Source organism: Diorhabda sublineata, chromosome 10 (genome assembly GCF_026230105.1).
Source record: "Diorhabda sublineata isolate icDioSubl1.1 chromosome 10, icDioSubl1.1, whole genome shotgun sequence".
NCBI classification, from domain to species: Eukaryota; Metazoa; Arthropoda; class Insecta; order Coleoptera; family Chrysomelidae; genus Diorhabda; species Diorhabda sublineata.
The window spans coordinates 18438427-18465927 of NC_079483.1; the positions used below are offsets into that span (position 1 = coordinate 18438427).

The following is a 27501-nucleotide window of genomic DNA, read 5'->3' on the forward strand; positions in this document are numbered from 1 at the left end:
TAGTAACAGCGGCATTAAAGCAAAGCATTCCACTGCTAGAAATCGAAGAAGAAGCTTAAAGATCAACGAAACAGCCTTGATTTGACATCAATTATTTCAAACACTTGGTATTGGACGTTAAGAAGATGATGAAAACTTAGTGCTCACGTTCCAACGATCCCTAGCGTGAAGGTGAGAGATGGAAGCGTCGGACAAAAAGATTTTGGCGAATCGAATATCGTAGCAGTGGAGATTGGGGGTGTACAACTGGCACGAATAAAGGTAGACCCTTTATTCCGAGACATTGGAATGGTATCCTTGAAGAGACTAAGACCCCCAAGTGACATTGAAGTAGAAGAAGACTTCTAACATAACCATTGATCGAAGTAGTGCTAGAAGTCTTCTTTGGTGAGGACCTTTAGGAGCTCTGTCGTTTTTTTTACCGTTTCTATCGACTCAAATCGGGTCTCTTTTTTCTAACCTTTCAAGAAAATTTGATCAGCCCCCTTGACGTTAGAGCTTTTGGTGGTCATTGCACAATTTAGTTGATTTTGGTCACTGTTTCCTGAGTTGAAACATCCACATGGCGATCTTGGTGCTGGCTACCCTCAGTGCTCTCTGGGCCCTTACTAAAGCGGTTACACCACTTTAAAATACGCGCACAAGATAGAGAAATGTCCCCATAGGCCTTTTGCAACAATTTATAGGATTAGGTCCGAGTTTTTTTCAATTTAACGAGAATGTTTCCTAAGTTGAAACATCCACATGGCGATCTTGGTGCTGGCCATCTTCAGTGCTCTCTCGGCCTTCACTAAAGCGCTTACACAACTCAAAAACACGCGCACGATATAGAGAAATGTCCCCATAGGCCTTTTGCAACAATTTATAGGATTAGGCCCGAGTTTTTTTTCAATTTAACGAGAATGTTTCCTAAGTTGAAACATCCACATGGCGACCTTGGTGCTGGCCATCTTCAGTGCTCTCTCGGCCTTCACTAAAGCGCTTACACAACTCAAAAACACGCGCACGATATAGAGAAATGTCCCCATAGGCCTTTTGCAACAATTTATAGGATTAGGCCCGAGTTTTTTTTCAATTTAACGAGAATGTTTCCTAAGTTGAAACATCCACATGGCGATCTTGGTGCTGGCCATCTTCAGTGCTCTCTCGGCCTTCACTAAAGCGCTTACACAACTCAAAAACACGCGCACAAGATAGAGAAATGTCCCCATAGAACTCTTGCAACAATTTATAGCATTAGGTCCGAGTTTTTATCCAATTTAACGAGAAATTTGAGATTGTTACACATGGTTTTCGGCACGAGGAAAAAACACGTTCGTTTCAAACCGCTACTGCACAAATATTATAATAGTGACGGAAATGTGTTTTGGGAGGTGCATAGACAAGATATCTAGATACCCAACGCTCTATTCGTTTTTTAACCCACCCATCTAGGGCGCCCTCTAGGCGCTCGGGCACGTTATTTAATAGACAGATCTCGTATAGTATATTGTAAGTATTAATTAACAATTAACAATCGTTAATCATAGTAATATGTAAAAAAGGTATTGTTTATATAGAAGAAGTGAACGTGCAACGTGTAGAAATGGAATACCTGAACATCGGGACCGGATAGGCTACCACAGGACACATAAGGAATACGTCATTGTTGTTTGTCGCAATGATCAACGTAAACCGCACCTTGTTATCGATAACTTTTGGTGGAATATTATTCGTCGGTTCTGAAAATTAACGAAACGTGATTTTTTTATATGGAATATTTACCTGAATAACGGAACGGGGTAACCGACCACTTCGCAAGTCAACACCGACGTAGTATTTTGGGAATAAACGTAAATTTTTCCACCTTCGTATTTTTGACCAGGTACTTTGGGGGATATTTTTCCGGTCGGTTCTTGAAATTCGAATGGAACGGATTGTTTAGAAAAACGTTATATTGAATAAGATTATCATGCAAACTACTTTTACCTGAAAGTTGGAGACGGATACCCTTGTACCGTACAAATTAGAGGAACGACTGTGTTCAAAGGAATTTCTTTCTTTAAACTTGCCACATCGATATCTTTGACTTTTGGAGCAACGCCGGTTACAGGTTCTAATGTAAGTGAAAATATCTTAAATTAGAATTATACTTATTGTCCGTACCTGAATGTTGGCGCGGGCAAACCTTGAGCTTGGCACAGAAGACCAAAACTTTGATCTTTCTGTTTAACAAATGTCGAGCTTTTCGCTTCGGAAGAAAACGTCGGTGCTTTGGAACCAACTGGTTCTGTGTATAAAAGAAAACTGCCGTGTATTCAAACCAATTAAAACATATCACTAAATAAGTCGTGTCACTAACTATTTCATTCATCGATGTAAACTCCTTCAAGACCAATACTATCATTCCAACGCTTCTCCAACTTCTCGATGCCGTGCTTATAGAAGAATTTGTCAGTTTCAGTAATTGCTTCTTCATTTGACCTGAATTTCTTACGACGGGCATCTTTTTGAGATCAGGGAACGCCTTTGGACACTTCGGACGTGGTTCACCGGATGCGGTCCACTCAGATCGCGGCATCCATTTTGACCGAAGATTTCTCAACAAACCGCTTCCTGATATCTTTAGGGCTGCAACTATCTCACGCAATTTCAATTTACGATTAGATAAAACCAATTTGTGGACTTCTTTGATGTTTTCTGTAGCGTCCACCTCAATTAGACTGACAGAACGTTCACCATAATCTGTACGACCAAGATTAAATTCAGCAAATGGTTCCGAATAACACTTTTGAAATTATTGCTGAGCTTGTACAGTTTTTCATCAAGAAGAAATGATAAATTAACATTTACAAATACCAAAATGGATTTGACAAAGGCAGCGCCATCTATTTGCCAGTAACACGACTTATCTAGTGACGATATATCTGAATGTCGGCGTAGGTAAACCTTGTGCTTAGCACCAAAGACCAGATGATTGAACTTTGGTGTTTGGCAACCAATTGGTTCTATATACAAGTCGTAAACAATAAATCTATTCGGATATCTACTGGGACAAACCTAGTGCTTGGTACAAAGACTAAAGCTTTGATCTTTGTGTTTAACGACGTTACAGCTACCGAAGGAGTTGGTACTTTAGAGGTAAAACATAGAACCTACCTGAATGACGGCGTGGGTAAACCTTGCGCTTGGCATAATAATCCGAAACTGGTTCCTAATTTTTTGATAAAAGTTGAACTTTTTGATTCGGAAGGAAACGTCGGCGCTTTTGATCCAATTGGTTCTACGAGAAACATTTATTCGAAAGCTAGTAACAACAATAAACATGTTACCTGATTTGGGATAAAGTGTTAAAGGAAAATAATAATAATAATGGAAAGGAAAGCTCAAAATTGGCGTCAAAAAGACATTACTCTCTGGTTTTATGATTGGTGGACGTAGGGTGACATATTATACAGGGTATATCCAATAAAACTACATCTTATTACGATTCTGAATTGTCGAAAACAACGGTTGTTGAATGCATCTTGGACCCATAGTAGTTTTTATTGAAACAACCGAGGAGGTAAAGATATTAATTAAAAAAAAAATATATGTGTCCAGAATCAACACAACATCTGAATTTGTCATCTGGCTTTTGGAATATTTCAAATGATTGATCGAAGGGAATTAATCCGACTCAAAGTAATCACAAATATTTTGCTGGTAGATGTAATCAATGTTGTACCTAAAATTTGGAGTAGGCAATCCCTGAGCTTGGCAAAGTAATCCGAAACTATGACCTTCTCGTCTAATGAAAATCGAACCTTTCGAATCCGATGAAAAACTCGGTGCTTTGGAACCTATGGGTTCTGATAATAATAAAATTTAAAAAAAAATCATACACATTAACGCGTAATAAAATCGACACACCTTATATGAGTTCGTTTGGGAATTTAACCCTTTTTATAATGAAAAATTTCGTTTCATAAACTGAACAAAAGCCAATTTTTTATCCTGGACGTTTTCTGGGAACTAACTTCTAGTTGTTAAATTTGTCAATGGGATTAAAATCAAGATTTATTGCTGTTCCAACTAGGTATTGGTTGAGATATGTCTCCTTCATAGTCATTCTGTCACTTCCTGGTTATAATATAACGAAGTCAGATTGTCTAGACGAGATATGGATACGAACCAAACAAATTTCTTCTTGAACAACCCACGAAGTTCTTCCATAAGTCACCATTTCTTCAATACAAACTTGTATAAATCAAAAACATAAAAATACAAGCCTCCAGTGTCCATGAGCTTGATCAGGTTGGTTAATTTTGAATCTCTGACGAGTTTCTGCAGGTCTCCGATCTACAGCTACACCATAGATTATAGAAATAGTGATTGTTTCCAAAGATGCTTTGGTGCTGATCTCAGCAGCTCAGTCCAATGACTCGAAACATCTAATGGTTTAGTGTAGACAACTTGGAGTGTTTATATCTCGAAACCGTTTGTCTATTGAAGTCTCTATGGACCTTTGGTATATTTGCTTTGGTGCTGATCGATTTAATAGTTCGAATTTTTCTCTATACCGAAGAGGTGGGTCGATTTTGTCTTTTTTTTTATGAAAGAATAATGAACCTGAATGAAAATAGGACACCCAAATTTGGATTATCAAAAAGAATATAAATACTTTACCAATTGACAGACTAAAAGACATATTTTGAAGTTTTCGGATTGTATTGAAATGGAGGAGAACTTACTTGAACGAAGGTGCCGGTAAAGCCTGCGCCGGACAGAGCAAAGCCAAATTTTTCCCGATCGGCCTTTCCAACGTGAAAATCTTCGACTCGGATGAAAAAGCGGGTGCCTTAGAACCGATAGGTTCTAATGAAAAAATTGCGATACAAGTTAAACGTAATTTACTGACCTAAATTTGGGAATAGGGCTGCCTTGGGCGTCGCAAGGCAGAACTAAATCTTGTTGCACCTTACCGATGACGGCATCTAGTTTGGATTTGGGCGGAAGTCTAGGTGGGGTATACCCGATCGGTTCTGTTATAAAAATTGGGAGTGAATTCGTTTTTGCGATTGGCGACTTACCTGAAAGTAGGCGAAGGATACCCTTGCGCTAAGCACAATAAACCGAAACCTTGTCCGATACTTCTAGTGTAAGAAATACTGGTTGCATCGTTAGAAAACGAGGGCGCTTTATATCCGATGGGTTCTAAACCGGAAACAAGAAAACAAGTAATTTACCTGAATTTTGGTATGGGCAAAGCTTGCGCTGGACACATTAGCGCGAATCCTTGTCTTTCCTTGGCGTCGTAGGAAAAAATTTTGGACGTCGAGGAAAATGAAGGGGGCTTATGCCCTATAGGTTCTGGATAAAACGAGTACATGAAAATAATAATTTATATAAATTTGGGGATAGGTAACTCTTGCCCTCGACGTAGCATTAATATAAATCTGTTAACGAGCTCATTTTGCGGTTAATTTGAAAAAATATAACAAATAGATCAGAGAAATAGCCAGAAATGAAGGAAAGCTAATAGATAGTAAACGGGGGGTGGAGAAAAAGTTGGTGTCTTTGCCGAGGGACATAAAAGAATGTACACAGCCTAATGGCAGAAGAAAAAGATAGAACTTACCAAAGATATAGGAAGAAAATTCGTAAATTGCTCGGTCTAGTTATTAATAAGTATTTAAGAAGATATCTGCATCACAAGAATGTAAAAGAGAGGAAGATTTAATAATAGATTGTCTATGGCTTAAGCGTATCCAAAGTTGTTTCTTTTTCAACAGACTATATCGCGATTTCGTTATTTTTTAACTTTAAACGTGCGCAAACCCGAATAAAAGGGACCAAGGGCCAGGCCAACGCTGGCTTGTTTACAGGACTGGCGCCACTGTCGTGTTAATCGTCAAAAACGAGAATCCTTATGGAAAAAAAAGTAAATTCGCGATATCCTCAAGAAGTTGATATTTCGGCATGGATTTTTGGAAATCACATCATTGATGGAAATCAATATTCCAATATAATGTCGTGCCAACTGTAACGAACTTATATCCCAAGTTTTTTTGAATATAATATGATTTCAGCAGATGGAGAACTGCCCCATTACCAAATTTTTCCAAATCGGTAGATAGGAAAGGCGCGGATCGATGGAATGACCTGCAGGATTTCCTGATCTGACGCCATTAGACTTGTTTTTGTCAGAAATACTGTATAAAAAACTGAACTACTCAATTTAGATGACTTAAAAGGATTAATCACACTTGGGATTAGATCAGTTAAGTTTGAGATGTTTAGTAACGTTAAAAGACATTTCTATAAAAAATTGGCATGTTTTGGACATCTCCTATATTGAAATTTTGAAAAAAATGTTTTATTACTCTTACAGAGAACCTGCAACGTCTCTAGAGCTTTCGAAAAAAATATTTCTTCTTGCTTTGCAAACTAGACCTTAACAGCTTCTATTACCTCCTCGTTGGAAGAAAATTTACGACCTTTTAAACTTTTTTTCAGTTGAGGAAAGAGATGATAGTCGGACGGAGCCAAATCTGGGGAATAAGGGGGGTGTTCTAGTAATTCGAACCCTAAATCACGAATTGTTTGTATGGCAACATGAGATTTTTGTGCAGGGGCGTTGTCCTGCAAAATCAAAACACTTTTGGATAGATTTTCGCGCCTTTTTTCTTTAATTTTTTCCGAATAATAATCTCCAGTTATTGTTCTATCATTATCCAAAAAATTAATCATGATTACTCCATGACAATTCCAAAAAACTGAAGCAAGAACTTTTCCGGCAGATTTTTGGACACGAAACTTCTTAGGTCTTGGAGACCCAGAGTGTCGCCATTCCATGGATTGTTGCTTTGTTTATGGATCGTAGAAATGTACCCAAGTCTCATCCATAGTAACAATACTTTAAGAAGTATCAAATCGAGTCCAGATCGAACGCAATGCTTCTTCTACCCTTGCACGCTTTTGGTCAACATTCAAACAATTTGGGGATCCGTTTTGCAGCAATTTTCTCATGTCCAAATAGACGTTTTATCCGTTTTAATCCAATTCGAAGGTCTGATAAAATCATTTCATGGAATGCATCGATATTTTCGGGGACTGACACAGAAACTGGCCGCCTTCCCGATCGGACATCATCTTCAATGGAAAATTTACCCCTTTTGAAGCTTGCAGTCAAATTTTTCACGAAGGACATTGATCACCAAGGGTATTAAGCATATTTCCGTAAATCTGCTTACCTCTCAACCCTTTTAAATACATGTACTTGATGACGATGGTTCGATTTTTACAATTGCGTAACTGGTTTACTTTTTTGACGGCAAACTTTACACTTACACTTCTACTAAGTTATTGTTCGTTGCTATGGCAACGCAATATTTTGTTTATGCACGGAACTGGTCTAGGTTAACTAGATATCGATACACCCTCGTATAATCGAGTAATTTTTTTCGATATTTATTCGAAATTTGTAGTTTTAGTGGATGCACTTACTATACATTCACCACAGTATGAACTATTTTTTTTTTATATTGTATTCAACTCGTGTAAAAAGTGTTTTTTTCACTTATCGTGTTATCGCGTGCGATAAACACTTTTTCCATAAACAAATATTATATTTCTATTCATTTTAGGTCTGTTCTGATTTGAAATTAGTTTTTTTTTTCATTTTTTAAAGACATTTTGATAAAAACCGCAACAGACCGATCAAAAAAATGAAAAAAAAAACTAATTTCGAATCAGAAGAAACGATTTAGAAACATTAAGATATCAAAAGATCTAAGAGATACAGGATGTTCCGGAACTCGATGCAAAAAATATACGATCCGTCGTTTCTGAATTATAGTCACGGGTAGTTAAAAAAATTCTTCAAAAATTTATTGCGGAATCTCCCAGTTTCGTATCTAAATTTCACAATAAAATTTCTTCGTTTCTTTTGACAATATATTGAAGCCAAGCCTATCAACTCGTTTTATCATTATTGCAGACTCAAAAACTGATATTTGTGGTATATTTTCAAAGACATTAAGGTTATTGCAGCGCGTATGAGTTGAATACACTATTATACTACGGCAGGAAATTATTATTTATTACCGAGCACGTTCTGACTTTATTATTTAATATGTTTGAGGTCATTCATGTTTTATTCATTAATTTCGATAATAGGTAGTTGCTTAAAAAAATGTTTCGAGTTTGAGGACGTCACGTTGTTTAGTATTTATTAGGTAACCATCAAAAGTGAACGAAGACTGCTTATCAACAGTAAAATATTGGATAGCAGAGTTTAAACGACCCGCGAAGACCAGCATCGACCAAAAGAGGTGACGACGACGAGAAATGTTGAAGAAAATCCACTGGACGAAGGTAGCAGCGGAAAATTTGGATATGAGAAAGCTGTGCGCAAGATGGAACAAAAATAGCGTCGTGGAGACGTTTCCATCGACTTTTTGACAACCATGTATAAAATTTGAGTCCACAAATTCACACCCGAACCAAAAGAACAATCAAAATAATGGACTGAACAGGTAAAACCGGTTCCAAGGAAGACAAAGACTGTTCCATCTGCAGGAAAAGTTACGGCGCTGGTTGTTTGAGATGCGGGTGGAATAATTTTAAAAACAGCGTCGTGGTGACGTTTCCATCGACTTTTTGACAACCATGGATAAAATTTGAGTCCATAAATTCACACCCGAACCAAAAGAACAATCAAAACAATGGATTGATAAGGGAGAACCGGTTCCAAAGAAGAAAAAGACTGTTCCATCTGCAGGAAAAGTTACGGCTCTAGTTGTTTGAGATGCGGGTGGAATAATTTTAAAAACAGCGTCGTGGTGACGTTTCCATCGACTTTTTGACAACCATGGATAAAATTTGAGTCCACAAATTCACACCCGAACCAAAAGAACAATCAAAACAATGGATTGATAAGGGAGAACCGGTTCCAAAGAAGAAAAAGACTGTTCCATCTGCAGGAAAAGTTACGGCGCTGGTTGTTTGAGATGCGGGTGGAATAATTTTAAAAACAGCGTCGTGGTGACGTTTCCATCGACTTTTTGACAACCATGGATAAAATTTGAGTCCACAAATTCACACCCGAACCAAAAGAACAATCAAAACAATGGATTGATAAGGGAGAACCGGTTCCAAAGAAGAAAAAGACTGTTCCATCTGCAGGAAAATTTACGGCGCTGGTTGTTTGAGATGCGGGTGGAATAATTTTCAAAACAGCGTCGTGGTGACGTTTCCATCGACTTTTTGACAACCATGGATAAAATTTGAATCCATAAATTCACATCCAAACCGAAAAAACAATCAAAATAATGAACTGAACAGGGAGAACCGGTTCCAAAGAAGACAAAGACTGTTCCATCTGCAGGAAAAGTTACGGCGCTGGTTGTTTGAGATGCGGGTGGAATAATTTTAAAAACAGCGTCGTGGTGACGTTTCCATCGACTTTTTGACAACCATGGATAAAATTTGAGTCCATAAATTCACACCCGAACCAAAAAAACAATCAAAACAATGGATTGATAAGGGAGAACCGGTTCCAAGGAAGACAAAGACTGTTCCATCTGCAGGAAAAGTTACGGCGCTGGTTGCTTGAGATGCGGGTGGAATAATTTTAAAAACAGCGTCGTGGTGACGTTTCCATCGACTTTTTGACAACCATGGATAAAATTTGAGTCCACAAATTCACACCCGAACCAAAAAAACAATCAAAATAATGAACTGAACAGGGAGAACCGGTTCCAAAGAAGACAAAGACTGTTCCATCTGCAGGAAAAGTTACGGCGCTGGTTGTTTGAGATGCGGGTGGAATAATTGGTAAATTTGAATAAGAATAAAGTAAACGGCGAACAGATTCCATAAAATAGTGGTTGAATCAATCACTGCATTTATATAAAATTATTTTACCTGAATTTGGGAACGGGTAAAGCTTGAGCGGGACATAAAAGTACAAAACCGGATCCTCCTTCGGTTTCATAAGTAAAACTCTTAGACGAAGATGAAAACGACGGCGGTTTGTATCCAACGGGTTCTGATCGAATAGAAAAAAAAAGTTAATAAAAAATTGGAGAGGAATATAATTACCTGAAAGAAGGAGCGGGGTACCCTTGAGCTGGACAGAGCATTGAAACAGTGCAATTATTCAATTTTCGATACCCTAGTAATTTTATATCGCTCGAAAAAGATGGCGCTTCACTTCCAACCGGCTCTAAAATCATTAAATAATCTAGCAAATGCTACAATCGATGTGGTTTCGATTACCTGAATGAAGGAACGGGAAACGCTTGAGCTTGACAAAAGAGAGGTATGTCGAATTCGGTTTGTCTTTCGGTTCTTTTATATTTTAAATCCGCTAATACGTTCGGAGCTCGAGTACCAAGTGGTTCTGAAGGAAATTATTTATTAAAAACGATAATTAAACTCGATAATGTATCATTTACCTGAAAATTGGTACTGGAAATCCTTGCGCTTGACAAAGCAACGTTACACCGTACCCAAAGTGTTTTTCTATAGTTATCCCTTTAACGTCGGATATAAGACTCGGACGACGGGTTCCAATGGGTTCTATCAAATTTAAATAACTCGTTTTAGAAATATTGAAAACAAGATGTGCTCTCAAACAAGCGCGTCAGATTCAATACGAAACTTTTATTTTCGTCTAAGGTATTAACGGACAGGTCGAGGATGTTATGGAACTTTTCCTTGTCCGAGGAACGTGGAAGCCAAAAAAAAAAGACAAAATCTTGAGAATTTTCCCTTACATATTGCCAAACAGCGGTGAATATTATAGAGAGAGAATTTTTTAGACCTGGTATACACGTTCCGGTATACCCGCCGCGTACGTAAACTTGAAAGGTAAGAATTTAGCTCGGTCTAATGACAGTTGGTTTACTACAAGTAGTGTGTATGAAAAAATAGGAAAGCCGAAAAGTTTGGTGTGAAGATTGATGCAATAGCAATAAATTCCTACGAGGGTCGACTCAAAAAGAAAATTCCTTTGTTTATTCTTCAGAAATGTATCCAGGTTGGGTAGTTGGTTTGAAAAAAAGAAAAACTGTACAGAAAAATATCCCTGAATTTTCAATTTACAATGATATAATGATTGGTGGAGCTAATTCTATTTGTTTCAATTGGAATCCATGTTTTGGAGGTACCTCAATCGGAATTATAAATATTTGACATTAGAAGCAATCATACTGGAAGCTGGAATATAAATTTTTACAGAAAATGAAATAGAAACGAACTAATTCGAAACAAAGTGTTGTACATTTTTTCAAAATATTCGCCTTTTTGCATACGCTCAAACCAGTTGCGGAAACTAGTAGAAACATTTTGTTTTGAAAGTCTTCAGCAGCTTCTTGAGGTGATTAAAATCATAGTACATATTTCGTTTAAAAGTGGGGAATGAAATAAAACCTTTTTAGGCATGCATAGGCCAGATATTCAAGCATTTCCTCTCCGAATTCTTTAATGCGGCACCGATTTATTTTGAATTTTGACAGATGATAGGTGTGTACCAAAAAAAGGGAGATCTACTCGATGCCGAAGTGTCCAATCCAAAATAACCCCAGAAATTAAAAGATAACCAAATTTAATGTAAAAAATGTCATATAAAGTTTTTTCGCCGGATCAATCGTTTTTGAGTTATTCGCAATTGAAAAGTACGATTTTTCGTCAAAAAAAAACGCGTGTTTCGATAGTTTTTTACGTATAACTCTGTAATGAGGCATTTTATCGAAAAAAGTGTGATGAACAAAAATGAAGCTTATAAAAAAACAAACAAATTGAGATATATTTTTAGATGTTAATATTCTATCTAAAGCAAGTTATAGATATTTGAATGAATAGCTTTTGTTTTACGTAATTGAGCATTTAATCTCAAATAACGGGAAAATGGTACAATTTTCAACAAAAAGTCATTGAATACTTTTTAAAGAGCTTAAAAAGACCTTTCAAATGACTATTGATAAAAGTCGTTTCGACTCAAATTTTAGTGAGATATAGTGTAAAATAGTTGACGCTAAAAAAAATTGCACTTAAACTAATGCCATTTCACTGAAAATCAAAATTAAACTTATTCCTTGTACCAAACACTTTATTTGGATGTTATTTACGACATCTGAAAGTTTGGTCGATAAGAAATGCATAATTTTGAAAAAAATTAACATTAAATAATTCTTTATTTTTAATTTTTAAAAAAAACTTTTCTTCCTCATTTTTTCTCCATAACTATAAGAGATACAAAAACAAATAAACAGTCAAATCAAAGCATTTTTTATGACGATTATTTTCCTTTTTTATTTTTTTTTGTAGCATAAAAATTAACGGAGTTATAACCAAATTAATCTGTCACTATAATACGAGGATTGCTTTTCCACAGCCCTTTGACCCTTTATTAATAAAATATGGATAATCTCAAGCCCTTCTAACATACATAACTTTGTAGACCTAAAAATTACCTTCAAAATGGTTTTTTGTAGGATGCGATATCTTCAAAATTAATGGAGTTACATAAAAAATAAGATTTTGAAATTTTTTTTGTGAATTATAGGATATGAAAAAGTTTCAAATTTTGGCGCACCGATTTTTTCTGCTGATGCCAAGTTGCCTGTAGGTACGTTTGAGAGTACCAAGACATGATATACTCATAATCTTGGTAAAGGGGTGGTTTTTAAGGGGTGTTAGGGTGTAGAAAATGAAAAATTACTTCAAGTAGAGACATGAAACTTTGATACCAAAAAGAGTGCGCAAAATCTAAAAGTTGGCAGTCATTAGATTTATTTTTATTTCATTCTCTACAAAGGGTTGGTTTTTAAGGGTTAAATAATAAAAATTAATATTCAAATTTTATTAAAATGCTATAAATTTTTCTCAGTAATAATAAAATTGCAATGTTTTAAATCGTTAAAAGATTTATTATTATTATTTTCATCAGAAGGGTGGTTTCTAAAGATTTTTGAGGGGTTGATACCTTAAAATACATAAATTTTCTATTATACGATATGTTAAGATATTTACGCTGCATAAACGATAAACATTTGAATTGAAAAAAAGTAGGAAAAACTATAAAATATAAAATATTGATATTTTTCGATAAAGGGTGGTTTTCACCCTTTAAAAACAATTTGCACACCTCGCGACCATATAGATCTTGATATATACGGTATAATTTGAGCTTAATTCTAAATTTTCAAGAAAATCGGAGTTGCGTTAAAGAATTCGGAGGTTCCAAACTATTTAGAACTTGATTGCCTGCACTAGCAAACTTTAACGTACCATAAACGAGAAAAAACAAGTTTTTGCAAGATTAGAAACAATGGATGAGTCATATATGCATAGAACATTTATGGGAAAGATGAATTAACCTCGAAAAATAAAAATACCTGCCAATTTTTTAATGGAAATATGTCATAGACATGGACAAAGTGATTTGCCTCTTGTATGTTTCGGAAATTCAAACAAATTACACCCTTTCCGAATTTTTAACGAAATTCGATGGAAAAACTTGTCTAATTGATGATGATATGTTCACTGGTTACATTTTAGAAGACTCCAGAAAGTAAAGGTTGTAATAAATAAATAAATAAATAAATAGAAATAATACAAAAAGTACCTGTAACTTGGAACAGGGAATGACTGTGCTGGACACACCAAAGTTACGCTCAAACCATTTCGCGAGTCTAACGTTTGAATTTTGGAACTTCCGCCGGATAACCGAGGAGCTACGCTCCCAACTGGTTCTAATAAAACAAATAAGATTTTTTTTCTAAATCGGGCCTTACCTGAATTTCGGTATTGGATACGCTTGTGACGGACACAGCATAGTTGAGGTAGAGCGTTCTTTACTATTTACCACTCTGCTTTCATCACCTGACGTTAGTTTCGGAGCAACGGTACCAATGGGTTCTGAATTAGAAAATTTTCGTGTTAGAATCACGCCAAAGTGAAGAAGGAAACTTGGATGTAATGCGGAACCAAATATTAGTTTAGTACAGCTGTTGTAAGGGTTGTAATGAGATACTTTTGATACCAAAAGATCCACAAATGTCCGTCGAAATGGACCTGGACTGTCGTTTTATTCGATAGACTCAACAAAGAGTCCTACTTGTCGGGATAACTCAGGATAATGCGCTGTCACATTCCATCATGATTTTTTCGGTCAAACATCTAACGAAAGTCATCACTCATCCACCGTTTTCGCCAGATTTACTTTCCTGTAGTTTTTTCTTTTTCTAAAACTTAAAATTCGTTTTGGGGAACGCGCCACGAAGCCATAATAAGTAATTTACTCGAAGAAATGAAGGCTATAACATCCCAAGCTTACAACAAGTGTATGGAAAACTGAATGAATGGTTGAAATGTTTGTATCGACTCAAAAAACACTTTATATATAATTCCTTTTCACCCTCACCCTATGCATTTATAAAAATAATCAATTCCTTCTTATCTTGCGTCAATTTTTTCTTCTAGATCCGCGATCTTCTGTTCTTTTTCGAGTTTTTTCGTAGTGTGTCTTTTTTCCAAATTTTCTTAACTTTATCCTTTGTAGGTGGTCCCACCATCCAAGTTGTTTATAATTTTCTGATTCCTAGGTATCTGAAGCTACTAATTTGTTCTATAAGGCCCTCTCCAACCAGCATTTCAATTTTTTCTTCTACATTTGCCACTACAATATTTTTGGTTTCCTTTTTGTCTATTTTCATTCCGTTTTCCGTCAATATTTGGTTCCAGTTGGCTAAATTATCTTGTAGATATGCTATTAGTCCAGTGAACAACGGTAAAAATATGATACCACCTCAGAATTACATCTAGACGCATTTATTTGCGGGAAACTTTGAAATCGAGTTTTATTTATCCTTAACTTCGAAATATAAGGGATAAAAACAACCCCTTATTACCAATATTCAATAAATTAAAGGTTAAATCATATGGAAAGTTGAAAAATCATTTGTAAAATTGAAATTGAACCCTTAATTAATGTATTCCAACCCATATTACATCACCAAAGCAGGTGTTGCCAGTGCCATACCCTCTAGTTGAGGTAGTATTCACCCCACTTTGCTTTTTGAGGTGTCTACAGTTAAAATTTCAAGGAAATCGATGCGTCTTGAAGGAAATTTGAAGTAAAGACCGTTATTCACTGGAATATATGAATAGCAAGGGGTCAGATCGCCTCCTTGTGGCACTCCTTCTGGTGTTGTAAACGTCTTTGATTTTTCGTTTCTTTGCACAAACATTGGACACAACAAAATTATTTTAAAAGATTTCTGACGTGCCATTGGGGTGTTATAAACCATTTTCTTGATTAGAAACCACGATTTCCGTGAGGGGAGGCGTTGATGCGAATAGAAATACTACAGAAACGTATTCCTTAGACCAAAACAACGGATTTAACTGAACTTACCTAAGTTGGGACGTTGGGCGATATTTTTCGAATCTAAATCATTCGATGACGACATAATTGAATTGGTCGATACTAAAAAATTCTAATAGGGGGCAAAGTACATACTTCTGATTCCTGGTTTTTCGTTGACCAAGTGAGATAGATACAAAGAACACTTACCTCAACAACATGTGATCCAATCCCTTTTTTCGTTTAGGGCAAGGGTACCCAAACCAAAGATAACGCCAGATAAATTGAGAAACCAAACCACAAAAGGGATGAGGATTTTGGAAAAAAATATATTAAGGAGGTAGGTGCTATTGTCAACAATTTTTTTATATATCTAAATTTGGTATGTGTCCAATTTTGAAAGTGCCCGTTCGAGAAGCAAGGGTACCCTATCCCAACATTCAGGTAAATTTTGAAAACTGTGATTAACGATATTGATAATCTTTAATCGCAGCTTTTTTTTTATTTATAAACTTTATATAACTTCTCGAAAATCCTCGAAATATTTCATTTTTATATGTGTCATACTCAATTCATTTATTTCAAAATGAAATCTCGAAAAAACTTTGAAATTAACATAACGATAAAAAAACAAATGCGAAATGCCTCTCGAGGAAACACTCTAACATAAATGAGGAAGTGGATTAATGAGAGGCAAAATGTAGTTTTCACTCATTTCTATGAAAACGCGCAATGAAAATATTGTACAAGTTAGCTAAATACTTAATTCTTGTATCTGGAAAAAATTTTCTAGAAATTTTGGTTCATTGGGTTTTCAATATGCCGAGAAACAGTCAAAAAAAAACTTAAAATATGTTTAATAATCTTATAAAAGTAACTCAGTAGATAAATCAAATCGTTGTCCTTGTTATCCAGATACGACATTTTACTGAAAAGTAATTTTAATCGCATTCGAGAATTTTCAAGAAAAAAATATTACGCAAACAAAGTTCGTCCTTATTTTTCGTTTAATTCTTTATACCAATTGAAGAAATTAAACGTTAAAATGGCGGATGAAACTTTATTTACTTCAAATGGCTACTGGAATATGTGAAATCACGCATCAAACATTCTAATTATTGTTATTTCGTCCAAATTGAATCCTTGTTATAAATATTTATAAATAGGGTTTTTCCAATAAGAATTGTTATTTCGATATTCAAAGAAAAATGCCATTTTTTGATATAAATGATCGGATGTTTATTTCATTATAAAGAGGAACACAACATCAGCCAAATGGCCGCCACGTCTGCGCTTACAGGACCATATCCTTTTCATGAAATTTTCCGTAACCAAATTGCAAAGCGGCTGCCCTACGTCCTCGATAGCCTCACGAATTCCATCTTTGAGGGCTTGAATCGATGCTGGACTGTTGGCGTAGACCTTATCTTTCAGGGTGGCCAATTGTGATCACCTCTTCGAGAGATAAAACGGTCCGGAAATTTTTCCCGTAAAATATCGATGGTTTCGTTGCTTGTGTGGGACGTAGCGCCGTCTTGTTGAAAGTAAACGTTGTCCAAATCAACACCATCCAATTACGGCCATAAAAAAATCATTAATCATCTCTCGATAGCGCAATCCATTCACCGTAACTGTTGCTCCAGCCTCATTTTCGAAAAAGTAACGTCCAATGACACCGCCAGACCATAAACCGCACCAAACAGTCACGCGTTGATGATGGAGAGGATTTTCAACAATAACTCTTGTGTTTTCCGAGCCCCAGATTCGAAAATTTTGTTTATTGACGTAACCACCAAGGTGGAAATGGGGCTCATCAATTAAGATGATTTTCATGCATTTCAAGGACCCAATTAACAAAGACACGACGTTGGTGATGATCGGCCGGCTTTAGTTCTTGTGTTAACTGAACTTTATAGGCCTTAAGACCCAAATATTTATGCAAAATACGGTGTAATGACGTTTGTGGAATGGCTAATTCCAAAGAACGACGAGGAATGGACAATCCTGGGTTCTCTTCACCACTTCACTGGGCTACAGCAGCAATATTCTCAGTTGTTTTTGAGCGACGTGCACGGGTTTTATTCTTCACATCCCTAACTTGTCCCAACAGCTCAAATTTTTCCACCAATTTCTGTATTGCGGTGCGAAAAGGTGCTTCACGTCGATCCAAAAATGTTTTAGTTTTACGAACCGTCTCTGCCAAACTTTCACCATTTTTATAGCGAATTTTAATAATTTCAATGCGTTGTTGAACGCATTTTCATTAATGGCGTAGATTCTACTTGTCAAATGTCAAAAAATGACAGCTTCAAGAGTGACATTTACCGAAATAGCGGGCTGTTCAAAATAACACCTCTTATTGGAAAACCCTTTATACGATCTGTTTTTAAACTCTACAAAACTTGAAACAGTTCACAAATAATTAAACAATTCCGAGAACGATTATGTAATTGCCTATAAAGAGAAATCATCCTTTCCAAGGCGGTATCGTTTGTCTTTAATTCGATTATAAGAATATCAATGTAATACAAGCTAATTTAACCCAACTGAATTAACCCTTCGTTATAAACAACCTCCGCGTGGAAATGTCATTTTCTGCAGCTACGTTTTTAATTCTAAAAGTTGGTCGGAAGCTTTTTCAGACACAAAATAAAATTCCACATGAATTTAAACCTACATAAAAATATTTAATACCTCAAATGTATTATTTAGAGACTATTCAAAACCAATTCGATGTATAAAGTATTTATATATATATCCCTGAAAGTTAGAAACCTGTCCCCCCACAGCTGACCCTTTATATATATGAACTAGGAATTTCAAACTTGTTTTAAATTGTTCAAATTTTAGTTATTAATGAGTTTCTTTGAGTGGCGTTTCGATAAAATTTGAAATGCGCGCCATGTTTGACAGTTGTAATGTCACATGATTATGTCGTGACAGATCGAAAATTGACAGTTGAGAGTTGGTAAAGATGAAGCTTTACACTGCAAACTAACGCGTCTTGATTGTCAAAAACTATCATCGAAATGGTGAGAATTCAATTTGTAAAATACGTCCTACTATGAAAATAATAATCAAAAAATTCGAAAGTACTGGTTCGGTTAATGATGTGAAACACAAGATAAAAGCTCAAAACAAACTTGACATTTCGACAGGCATTTTTTAGCGAATTCTCACTGAATATTTACAGCTGTATGCCTACAAAATCCAACCGACACAACAACTTCTGCCAGTAGACCGTGAACACCAAAGAAAAATCACCAATTTCATCTTTGAGCAGCCTGCTCATTTTGCAAACAAAATCGTTTTCGGTGATGACGCAAAAATCTACTGAATATTCATCAGAAAGCAATGGTCTTTCGATTTAACGCCCTTAGACTTCTGACTATGGGGTTATCTTAAGCCACAGGTCTATTTCAATAAACTTGCAACCACCGAAGCATATAAAACCGAAATTGAACTATGTATCAATGAAATACCACCACAAATTGCATTCAATAACGTTTTGATCTATTTGTAATTCAAAATAAAGTGTAAAATGGATTTGTTCAGTTTTCTATCGTAAAAAATCCCTTTTTAGATTATACATTTTGTTTGTCCTACTTTAATGGAAACGATATATGTTATTGCGGCATTATAAGTAATTAAAAAACCCACTGCCGCCGGTTCATTTACGATAATTGAAAAAGTTGTGTCTGTTCCTTTAATTACTCCAATTTATAACACTCTGTCGAGTCATTGTTAAGATCCGGATGTGATGATTCATCATCATCATCATCATTATCATCGATATTCACCGAATTATTCAGATTCCACACAGCGAGCCGGCGTCAACAACGGTGAAAAATATTTAAAAATAGATGGAAAATAAAAATGATTATCGAGAAAGAATAATTTGTTTCTTTGTTTGGGTCGGAAACTTTTCAAACAAACCTCGTATAATTCATGTTTGTTCATATATAATACTATGATTAATTGTCCAAAACGAACTTTTTAAACACTTAACAAGGAAGATGTGAAACTATTAAAACGTGGGAAAACAATTCCAGTAGCCAAATCGTTTTATTAGAAATAACAAAAACTGAATGCAAATACTAGACTGATTCAAGTGAACGAACTGATTCAATAACAAATATCCGAAAACGCGGAATAATAAACAAAAGTCGGTATTTGATACAATACCAACAATGATTAAATAGTCCAGTGAAATTTTAAAATAAATTCAAGTTATTTTAAACAGATTTTAATATAATGAAAAATTTTACTGAACTAATTTTTTAATATTTAGCAATCAGTTTCGTGTTGAATAATTGAGTTCAAACATGTTATAAATATAAAAATTTTATAAATAATTATTTTCGAATACGACTATTTATATTTTTTAAAATAAACAGAGCCGTACTTAGTTAAATTAGTAAAGTAGACCCCGACACTTTTATATTTTAAATGTGGTTATTCAGGGCGATAAAATAATAATACAAAATACAAAAAATTCAAAAAAAAAAACATTAATCAGCTGGTATTAGTGGACTCTGTAACGAAAAATTTGGTATACAATCCGTTGGTTACGAATACCATTGGAAAATTATCAGCAGTACCTGGATCTACCTAAAGATATACAGGACGTTGTTTCATACGCTCGTTAGTGTCTTTCCTGGCAGACATTTTGAAAATAAAGCAACATGGAGGATGGAAATCCAACGATGTAACCTGAGGTTATGTTAGTGACGTGTCAATTGTTCACAATTTACGATACAGTTGTGTGTCTTTTAGATATTTGATCGAGTTTTTGGTATTACAAATATTATAGACAAATTATGATGTTTGGAAAGTTGTATTGTATCACTTTAGTGTGCCCTAGTACGATTTTTAAAACTGTTTTCTCATGTTTTCCATCTGCACTGAACTTTTATTTTGTTTGCTAGCACTTGTATTGTACAATCGTTGTTATCTGCTGTTTCTTTGGCACATTCTTCTGCTTTTTCTCTTCCTAGGATGCCTGGGTGTGATGGGACCCAAATTATCGATACGTGACCCTCGGATTGGTGGATGAGATGTAAATCTTGGGAAAAAAGTTGTTGAATGGTTTGTATTGAGCTCATGGAGTCTGTAGTTTTGATGGTGGATTATACGTTTATCTGAACGAGAAAAACGCCAAAACTTAACAGCGGGGTACTCGGGCTAAAGCCACATCGATCGCATACGCTGACGACCTTGCAATTCTAGCGGAAAGCGACACGAATATAGTTAATGAAAACATGAAAACAAAAAAATAGAAAGCTGGATAGAGCAGATGGACTTACAACGTATCGCGATCCAACAATTAAACATTGGACAAAAATAGAACTATTTTGAAAATAAGTAATAAAAAACACGAAGTTGAGGGACACGACCAACTTTTTTTCATTTTTAAACTGTTGTATGTATGAGAAATAACTTATCACAGTATAGAACAAACAAAAATACACATTACAAGTTACTACAAGTCCTTATTTACTAACTAACGCAAAGCCTTTCCATCAAAATTGAAACTTTTCCTTTCTAGCCTTCATTCTGACAAAAACCTGTCAAATGATAATTATAATTTGCTAAAACCAACTGTAGTCCTTTCTTATGAATAAGGTTGAGCATACCAAGGGCAGATGAAATGCGCCCACCGCCCTTTTCCAGCTCTTCCATCACATCCTCGTTTCTAAGATCCCACGGGTACGTGGATGCACGATATTCAGTTAATTTCATAGTTTGGTTCGTACGAGTAGACTCGGATCATCTTCTTTCAACATTTCTACAGCTTTCAAGACGGTACATGGATTTGTGGAAGTTGGTACAGTTTCTACAGGAACTCTCAATTTGGCGACTATTAATTGTTGCACGCTGTATTCTGTTGGGTTGCTAATAACGGTTGAGGAGTTTATGGAGGCACCAGATACTTAATCAACATTTTGATAATTTGGAAACAGGTCTTCGTATCGTCCTCTATTAAGCTGGAGATGATCAGAAACCGTTTAAACGAGAGGCTAGTACATAGATCAGGGGAATTTATAGACGTAAAAGTTCGAAAAATTATGATAAGCTGTGCTCAATATATAGAGAGATCCCGCAGACTGGCGTTTCGATATTGCAGTTTTGCTAAGCCAAGCATTGGACGATAATTGTTTTGAGGTTATGTTAAAGTAATGCGGACCGATTCGTGAGACGTAAAACCAGAATTAACTTGCTATTTCATAACTGTCAGTTATCCGCGACTTTAGCACATTATAACTTCGACAGAAACCTCAAAACCTCGACTAAATCACATAAAACGAAAAGGTTATTTCTAGATCTTTGTCAAACTATTTATTAATCTAAATTTCTTACTTTTTATACCTTTTTTTATATGTTTTAGTTGATAAATCTTGAATATTTCAAATACCTTCTCGCTACAAAGCTTTTTTTAAATGGAAATTACTTTTGACACTGTCATTTTCAATATTAAAATGACATATCTACTTTTTATAATAAAACCTTAACCTTACTTTTTAATTCGATCTCAAATTCTGATAATTGGTTTATTTTCGTGTCATCGACTATACCTCGTATAATAATAATCAACCTCGTATAACAAAAAACACGTGTAATCGATTAGGAATCAAATGCATCATTCTAGTTCAGATTTTTGTTTTGTAAAACTGATGTCGGACATTTGTTATGATTCTAATAGTGATGTTTATAAAATGTGCTTTTGAAAATAGACCGCAGTTAATTTTTACTAGCAGCTGTTATTTGAATTCTGGTTATAATTATTACTTCTTGTGAAAAAAAAACCTTCTAACCGTTAAAACAGAAAAGCCTATCTAGACATGGAACATAAATCAATTTGTGAATCTAAAATAAAAATTAATTTCACTAGAAATTTGATACGAATAGAATTAAAGTCGGTTGATCTGTCAATTCAAAATCTTGCCGATTGTAATCGAATAAGCACGAAGGTGTTCGTAGTCGCTGGTATTCGTGTTATTAACGCAGTGTTGCCGGAATCGAAGAATTTTATTCAATAATAAGAATGTTAAATTACGACTGGAGTATTGTAGATTTTGTACATTAATACACTGTCGTCAAGTATAAGATGAAATTTTGATTTCTTTTTTGTTGCGAAAGTTATTATGGTAAAATATTTTGTTTACCCGTCTATGTTTTGAAAGAAATGAAATTGAAAAAAGGCAACATCGCGTAACTAAATGTTCGTCTGGTATCGTGAGTACTGTTTATATAGTCCCGTATTAGTTTAGTTGAAACGTAAACGTTGTTGGAGGAGGTCGTTTCATTTGTTGTAATAGATTGTAGACGAACGAGTATTTAAAAATTTGTAAGTTCAAGAAAAATAATGAAAAACCATTACAATTCGATGTGTATATATAAAACACGTCCACTATTTTTGAACTACCTAATACACAGTGTTGCCAACTTTGGATTTTGTAAAAAGCGTGAGATAATTACGTAGAATTAATAAAAATTGGTTAAAAAAAAATTAGTAGATCTACGAACTTCTTTTCTGAGTGAAAAAAAAAACGAGTATTTCGCTAAAGGATTCAGTTTAAAAAAAAATAATTCATCATGGAGAAGACGCTGTGGCGGCTATACGATTCGTGGTTTAAAAAGCATAAATTTTTATTTTCTTATTAAATTCTTATACTTTTCGGGCCCACTTTCCAAGTCTCTGTTTGTTTTTGAGTCAATTTTCGTGAAAATTACGCCTGTTAACGCTCGATATTTACCCTAATGTGCAGCAATATTATTTTTCAAATTGAAACAAAATACTTAGTTTCTAGGATAAAAACACGTAGAATTGGCAACGTTGACAAAAGAATTTCGTTAAATATGGATGGAGTACGTCCAAAATCATCGTCGGATCAAAGCCGTTACACTTTCCTGGAAAATTCATAGGAAAAATCGATTTTTTTTATAGCCCGAATTCATTATGCTATACAGTTACTTGCAATACCATTTTCGTAGTACTTTAGGCTTCAAGGTGCATTATTTTGATGGAAAATCACTTTTTTTTCTTCAATAGAATCGTTTTTCCACGATTTCATTCATCAAAACATTACGTAATGATCCTTGTTTATGGTTTTTCTCTCTTTAAAATCGATAGCCGATTTTTCGATTCGAATCGATTCATCACGTACTCACCGTCGATTGAACTCCAGTATGTAATGATAAAACAACTGCAAACACTGCTCAGAACCATCAATTTGTTGTTATTTTTGGTCTAACTTTATATAGAGCTTTTGAGCTCCATTTTACGGTTATTTCGTGAACGTATTTAATGTTTTCGTCGGTAACAGCTTCTGCATCTTCTTCGGTATTAATGTTGCCTCGTTTAAACTCGACAAACAACTTCCAGCGGTGGTTTATCTTGAGGCAAACTCCGATTGATGTTTATCAAGTTTTAGCTTCAATAGTATTTTTTTTTTTTTTTTGGTATTTCATAGTAAAACAAGTTATATAAATATGATAACGCCTAGACTTACATAAAAAGTTGGATTATCATTTTTTTTTATATAAAATAAACAAGTAAAGGCATAATAATAGTGTATATTTACTTTAAAACGAGTTATATTTCACCGTAAAATAAAATATAAAATGGGTACAACGGTTATTTATATTTTTAGGCCTGGCAACACTGTTATTCACTGTAACTAAGATTTAATTTACATTTTTTAACATAACCTCAACGACATTTTGTCATCGGGATAAAAGGTGAAGCGTTTTTTCTAAATTGCTCTGGAAACCCTAAAATTTTACCGATTTCAATGAATTTTTTTCGGTATTTAATGTTTTCTTTATGTAGGTTAAAAAAAATGTATATGACCTTCGAAAAAAGTGACTTTACGATAACAAACAAGTCGTAAAACCATATGAAATCTTTTTTCATACATATGATCTTGAAACCAAACCGTACATTCCACAAAAGGTGTTTGCGTTCCGATCTAGTCCGACCCTGATCGATTCGATCTACAATCGCAAGTTTTGAGATGTGGCAACACTGATGTGAATATGTCAAATATGTCATTGCCTTCATTAACACTGATTTAAAGTGATGTAGATACAACGTAAGACTGTTTACCAGAAATTATTGGGCAAAAAGGTCGAGTTGATTAACCATCATTAATTCAGCTCTTTTTTCGGTCCAGCAGTCAACGTTATTACGTTGCAAATCTAAATCTTGGCGAAAAAAGTAGTATTGTGTTAATGTTTGGTGAATGCGCCGATTATAAGGCGGTAAATTTTTTGTATTGTCTTTATAACTAGTTTACATTATGTATTGGCCGTTTTTATGAAAAATTTTTATTTTTTCACTAAAAATCGAAAATGCTGGAAAAGGAAAATAATGTATTTAAACGTGTCTGTCTGTCGGGTAGACAATAAATAATTTGATGTCTTAGTTAACCCATAGTGTGTTAAGTGTCGGTGAATAATTTAGTGATAAGTGAATAGTTTAGTGTAGTTTATGAGAAAAATCACAGTTAAAGGCAATCAAATTAGTATCGTTGGGAAAAATTAGTTTTTTCATCTTCAAGACAGAGATATTGATAAAAATTTCACGAAAAAATGTGGACCACTCCCTGTATTCAATAACATGTTTGAACTCGTTTTCTAACAACATAACAAACATCACTCACCAGTAATGACGAGTCTGCCTTTGGTGGCGCTAAGTCGAGTTTCTCCGGTAAGTCTGTGTTTCGTCCGACATTGATACGATTTGTATCCATCCTCAGGTCCGACATCTTTGATGTGCAATTCGCCGGAGGGTAGTACCAAATATTTGCTGTCTGTTAAATCGGAAATTACATTTATATATTTTCAAGTGGTGTCGTTTCTATTTTTGAAAGTATTCATACAAAAGCAAATTTTCACGAAACAAAAATTTTTAGTTGGAAATCGATTGTTGCTTCCATATGTATATTTTCAACTGAAAAAGTTTCTTCAGTTGATAAAGGATATCTTGAAAAATTGTGTTTAAAGTGAAGGACTATTCATTAAATTCGCTGTATCGAAGGTCATTGCCCTTTGAAATAGAGTATGTCGTTTGAATCGTCTGGCTCTAGCGAATTTACCTGAATCGAATTAATTTTTATATATAATCCACTTAAGGGACAAAATTATTAACCTCCTAGTGGTTAAAACTACCCTAGTATAGAAAAATTTCAATATAAATTAAATTATAGAGCCATTTGAATATAAAATGTGGTTTTTATATAAAATATAAACTTGACATTAACAAATATCATAATTATAAATATTAATATGACTATTAACAATTTCCTATTATTCAAATGAAGAAACTTGATGTTAATCATGCTTGAAAACAATGCTACTTCAGCTACCTTTCATGTAACACGTATTTTCATATTTATAAATACGAGGATGGTCCCAAAAGTGCGTGGCCTGACCAATAGTTGACTGCTTCTTCTTTATCAACTGTAAAATATTGGATAGCAAAGTTTAGACGAGACTGTACGACCTGCGAAGATCAACAACGCAGTGAGGTGACGACTGTACTGCAAGTACATCGCATATTAACTGAAAATTTGGATATAAGAAAGCTGTGCGCAAAATGGAACAAAAACAGTATCGTGGAGACGTTTCCATCGACTTTTTGACAACCATGGATAAAATTTGAATCCATAAATTCACACCCAAACCGAAAAAACAATCAAAATAATGAACTGAACAGGGAGAACCGGTTCCAAAGAAGACAAAGACTGTTCCATCTGCAGGAAAAGTTACGGCGCTGGTTGTTTGAGATGCGGGTGGAATAATTTTAAAAACAGCGTCGAGGAGACGTTTCCATCGACTTTTTGACAACCATGGATAAAATTTGAATCCATAAATTCACACCCGAACCAAAAGAACAATCAAAATAATGGACTGAACAGGTAAAACCGGTTCCAAGGAAGACAAAGACTGTTCCATCTGCAGGAAAAGTTACGGCGCTGGTTGTTTGAGATGCGGGTGGAATAATTTTAAAAACAGCGTCGTGGAGACGTTTCCATCGACTTTTTGACAACCATGGATAAAATTTGAGTCCATAAATTCACACCCGAACCAAAAAAACAATCAAAACAATGGATTGATAAGGGAGAACCGGTTCCAAGGAAGGCAAAGACTGTTCCATCTGCAGGAAAAGTTACGGCGCTGGTTGTTTGAGATGCGGGTGGAATAATTTTAAAAATAGCGTCGTGGAGACGTTTCCATACTTTTTGACAACCATGGATAAAATTTGAATCCATAAATTCACACCCAAACCGAAAAAACAATCAAAATAATGAACTGAACAGGGAGAACCGGTTCCAAAGAAGACAAAGACTGTTCCATCTGCAGGAAAAGTTACGGCGCTGGTTGTTTGAGATGCTGGTGGAATAATTTTAAAAACAGCGTCGTGGAGACGTTTCCATCGACTTTTTGACAACCATGGATAAAATTTGAGTCCATAAATTCACACCCAAACCGAAAAAACAATCAAAATAATGAACTGAACAGGGAGAACCGGTTCCAAAGAAGACAAAGACTGTTCCATCTGCAGGAAAAGTTACGGCGCTGGTTGTTTGAGATGCGGGTGGAATAATTTTAAAAACAGCGTCGTGGAGACGTTTCCATCGACTTTTTGACAACCATGGATAAAATTTGAATCCATAAATTCACACCCGAACCAAAAAAACAATCAAAACAATGGATTGATAAGGGAGAACCGGTTCCAAGGAAGGCAAAGACTGTTCCATCTGCAGGAAAAGTTACGGCGCTGGTTGTTTGAGATGCGGGTGGAATAATTTTAAAAACAGCGTCGTGGAGACGTTTCCATCGACTTTTTGACAACCATGGATAAAATTTGAGTCCATAAATTCACACCCGAACCAAAAGAACAATCAAAATAATGGACTGAACAGGGAGAACCGTTTCCAAAGAAGACAAAGACTGTTCCATCAGCAGGAAAAGTTACGGCTCTAGTTGTTTGAGATGCGGGTGGAATAATTTTAATTTTATATCTTATTGCAATATTTGAGTGAAGAAATTAAGCAAAAACGGCCGCATTTGGGTAAGAAGTATTGTTTTATCGAGGCAATGCACCAGCTCAGATATCTGGTGGCCAACAATTTTCCAAGAGGTGATATCGGTAGTTAACG

The 27501-nt window shown here is 35.2% G+C and overlaps 1 protein-coding gene across 6 annotated transcripts in view; it reads right to left on the reverse strand.

The window, feature by feature from the left end:
* LOC130449915 (cell adhesion molecule Dscam2) overlaps nucleotides 1-27501 on the reverse strand; it is a 193948-nt gene that overhangs the window by 109815 nt on the left and 56632 nt on the right. For 4 of the 6 annotated variants that reach the window (XM_056788001.1, XM_056787998.1, XM_056787997.1 and 1 more), the window contains 2 exons: nucleotides 25000-25149; nucleotides 4713-4836 (listed from right to left, as the gene is read on the reverse strand). In XM_056788001.1, coding sequence (XP_056643979.1) covers nucleotides 4713-4836; nucleotides 25000-25149 — 274 coding nt within the window. The remainder of the gene's footprint in view (nucleotides 1-4712; nucleotides 4837-24999; nucleotides 25150-27501) is intronic. The other 2 variants (XM_056787995.1, XM_056787996.1) reach the window with 1 other exon arrangement.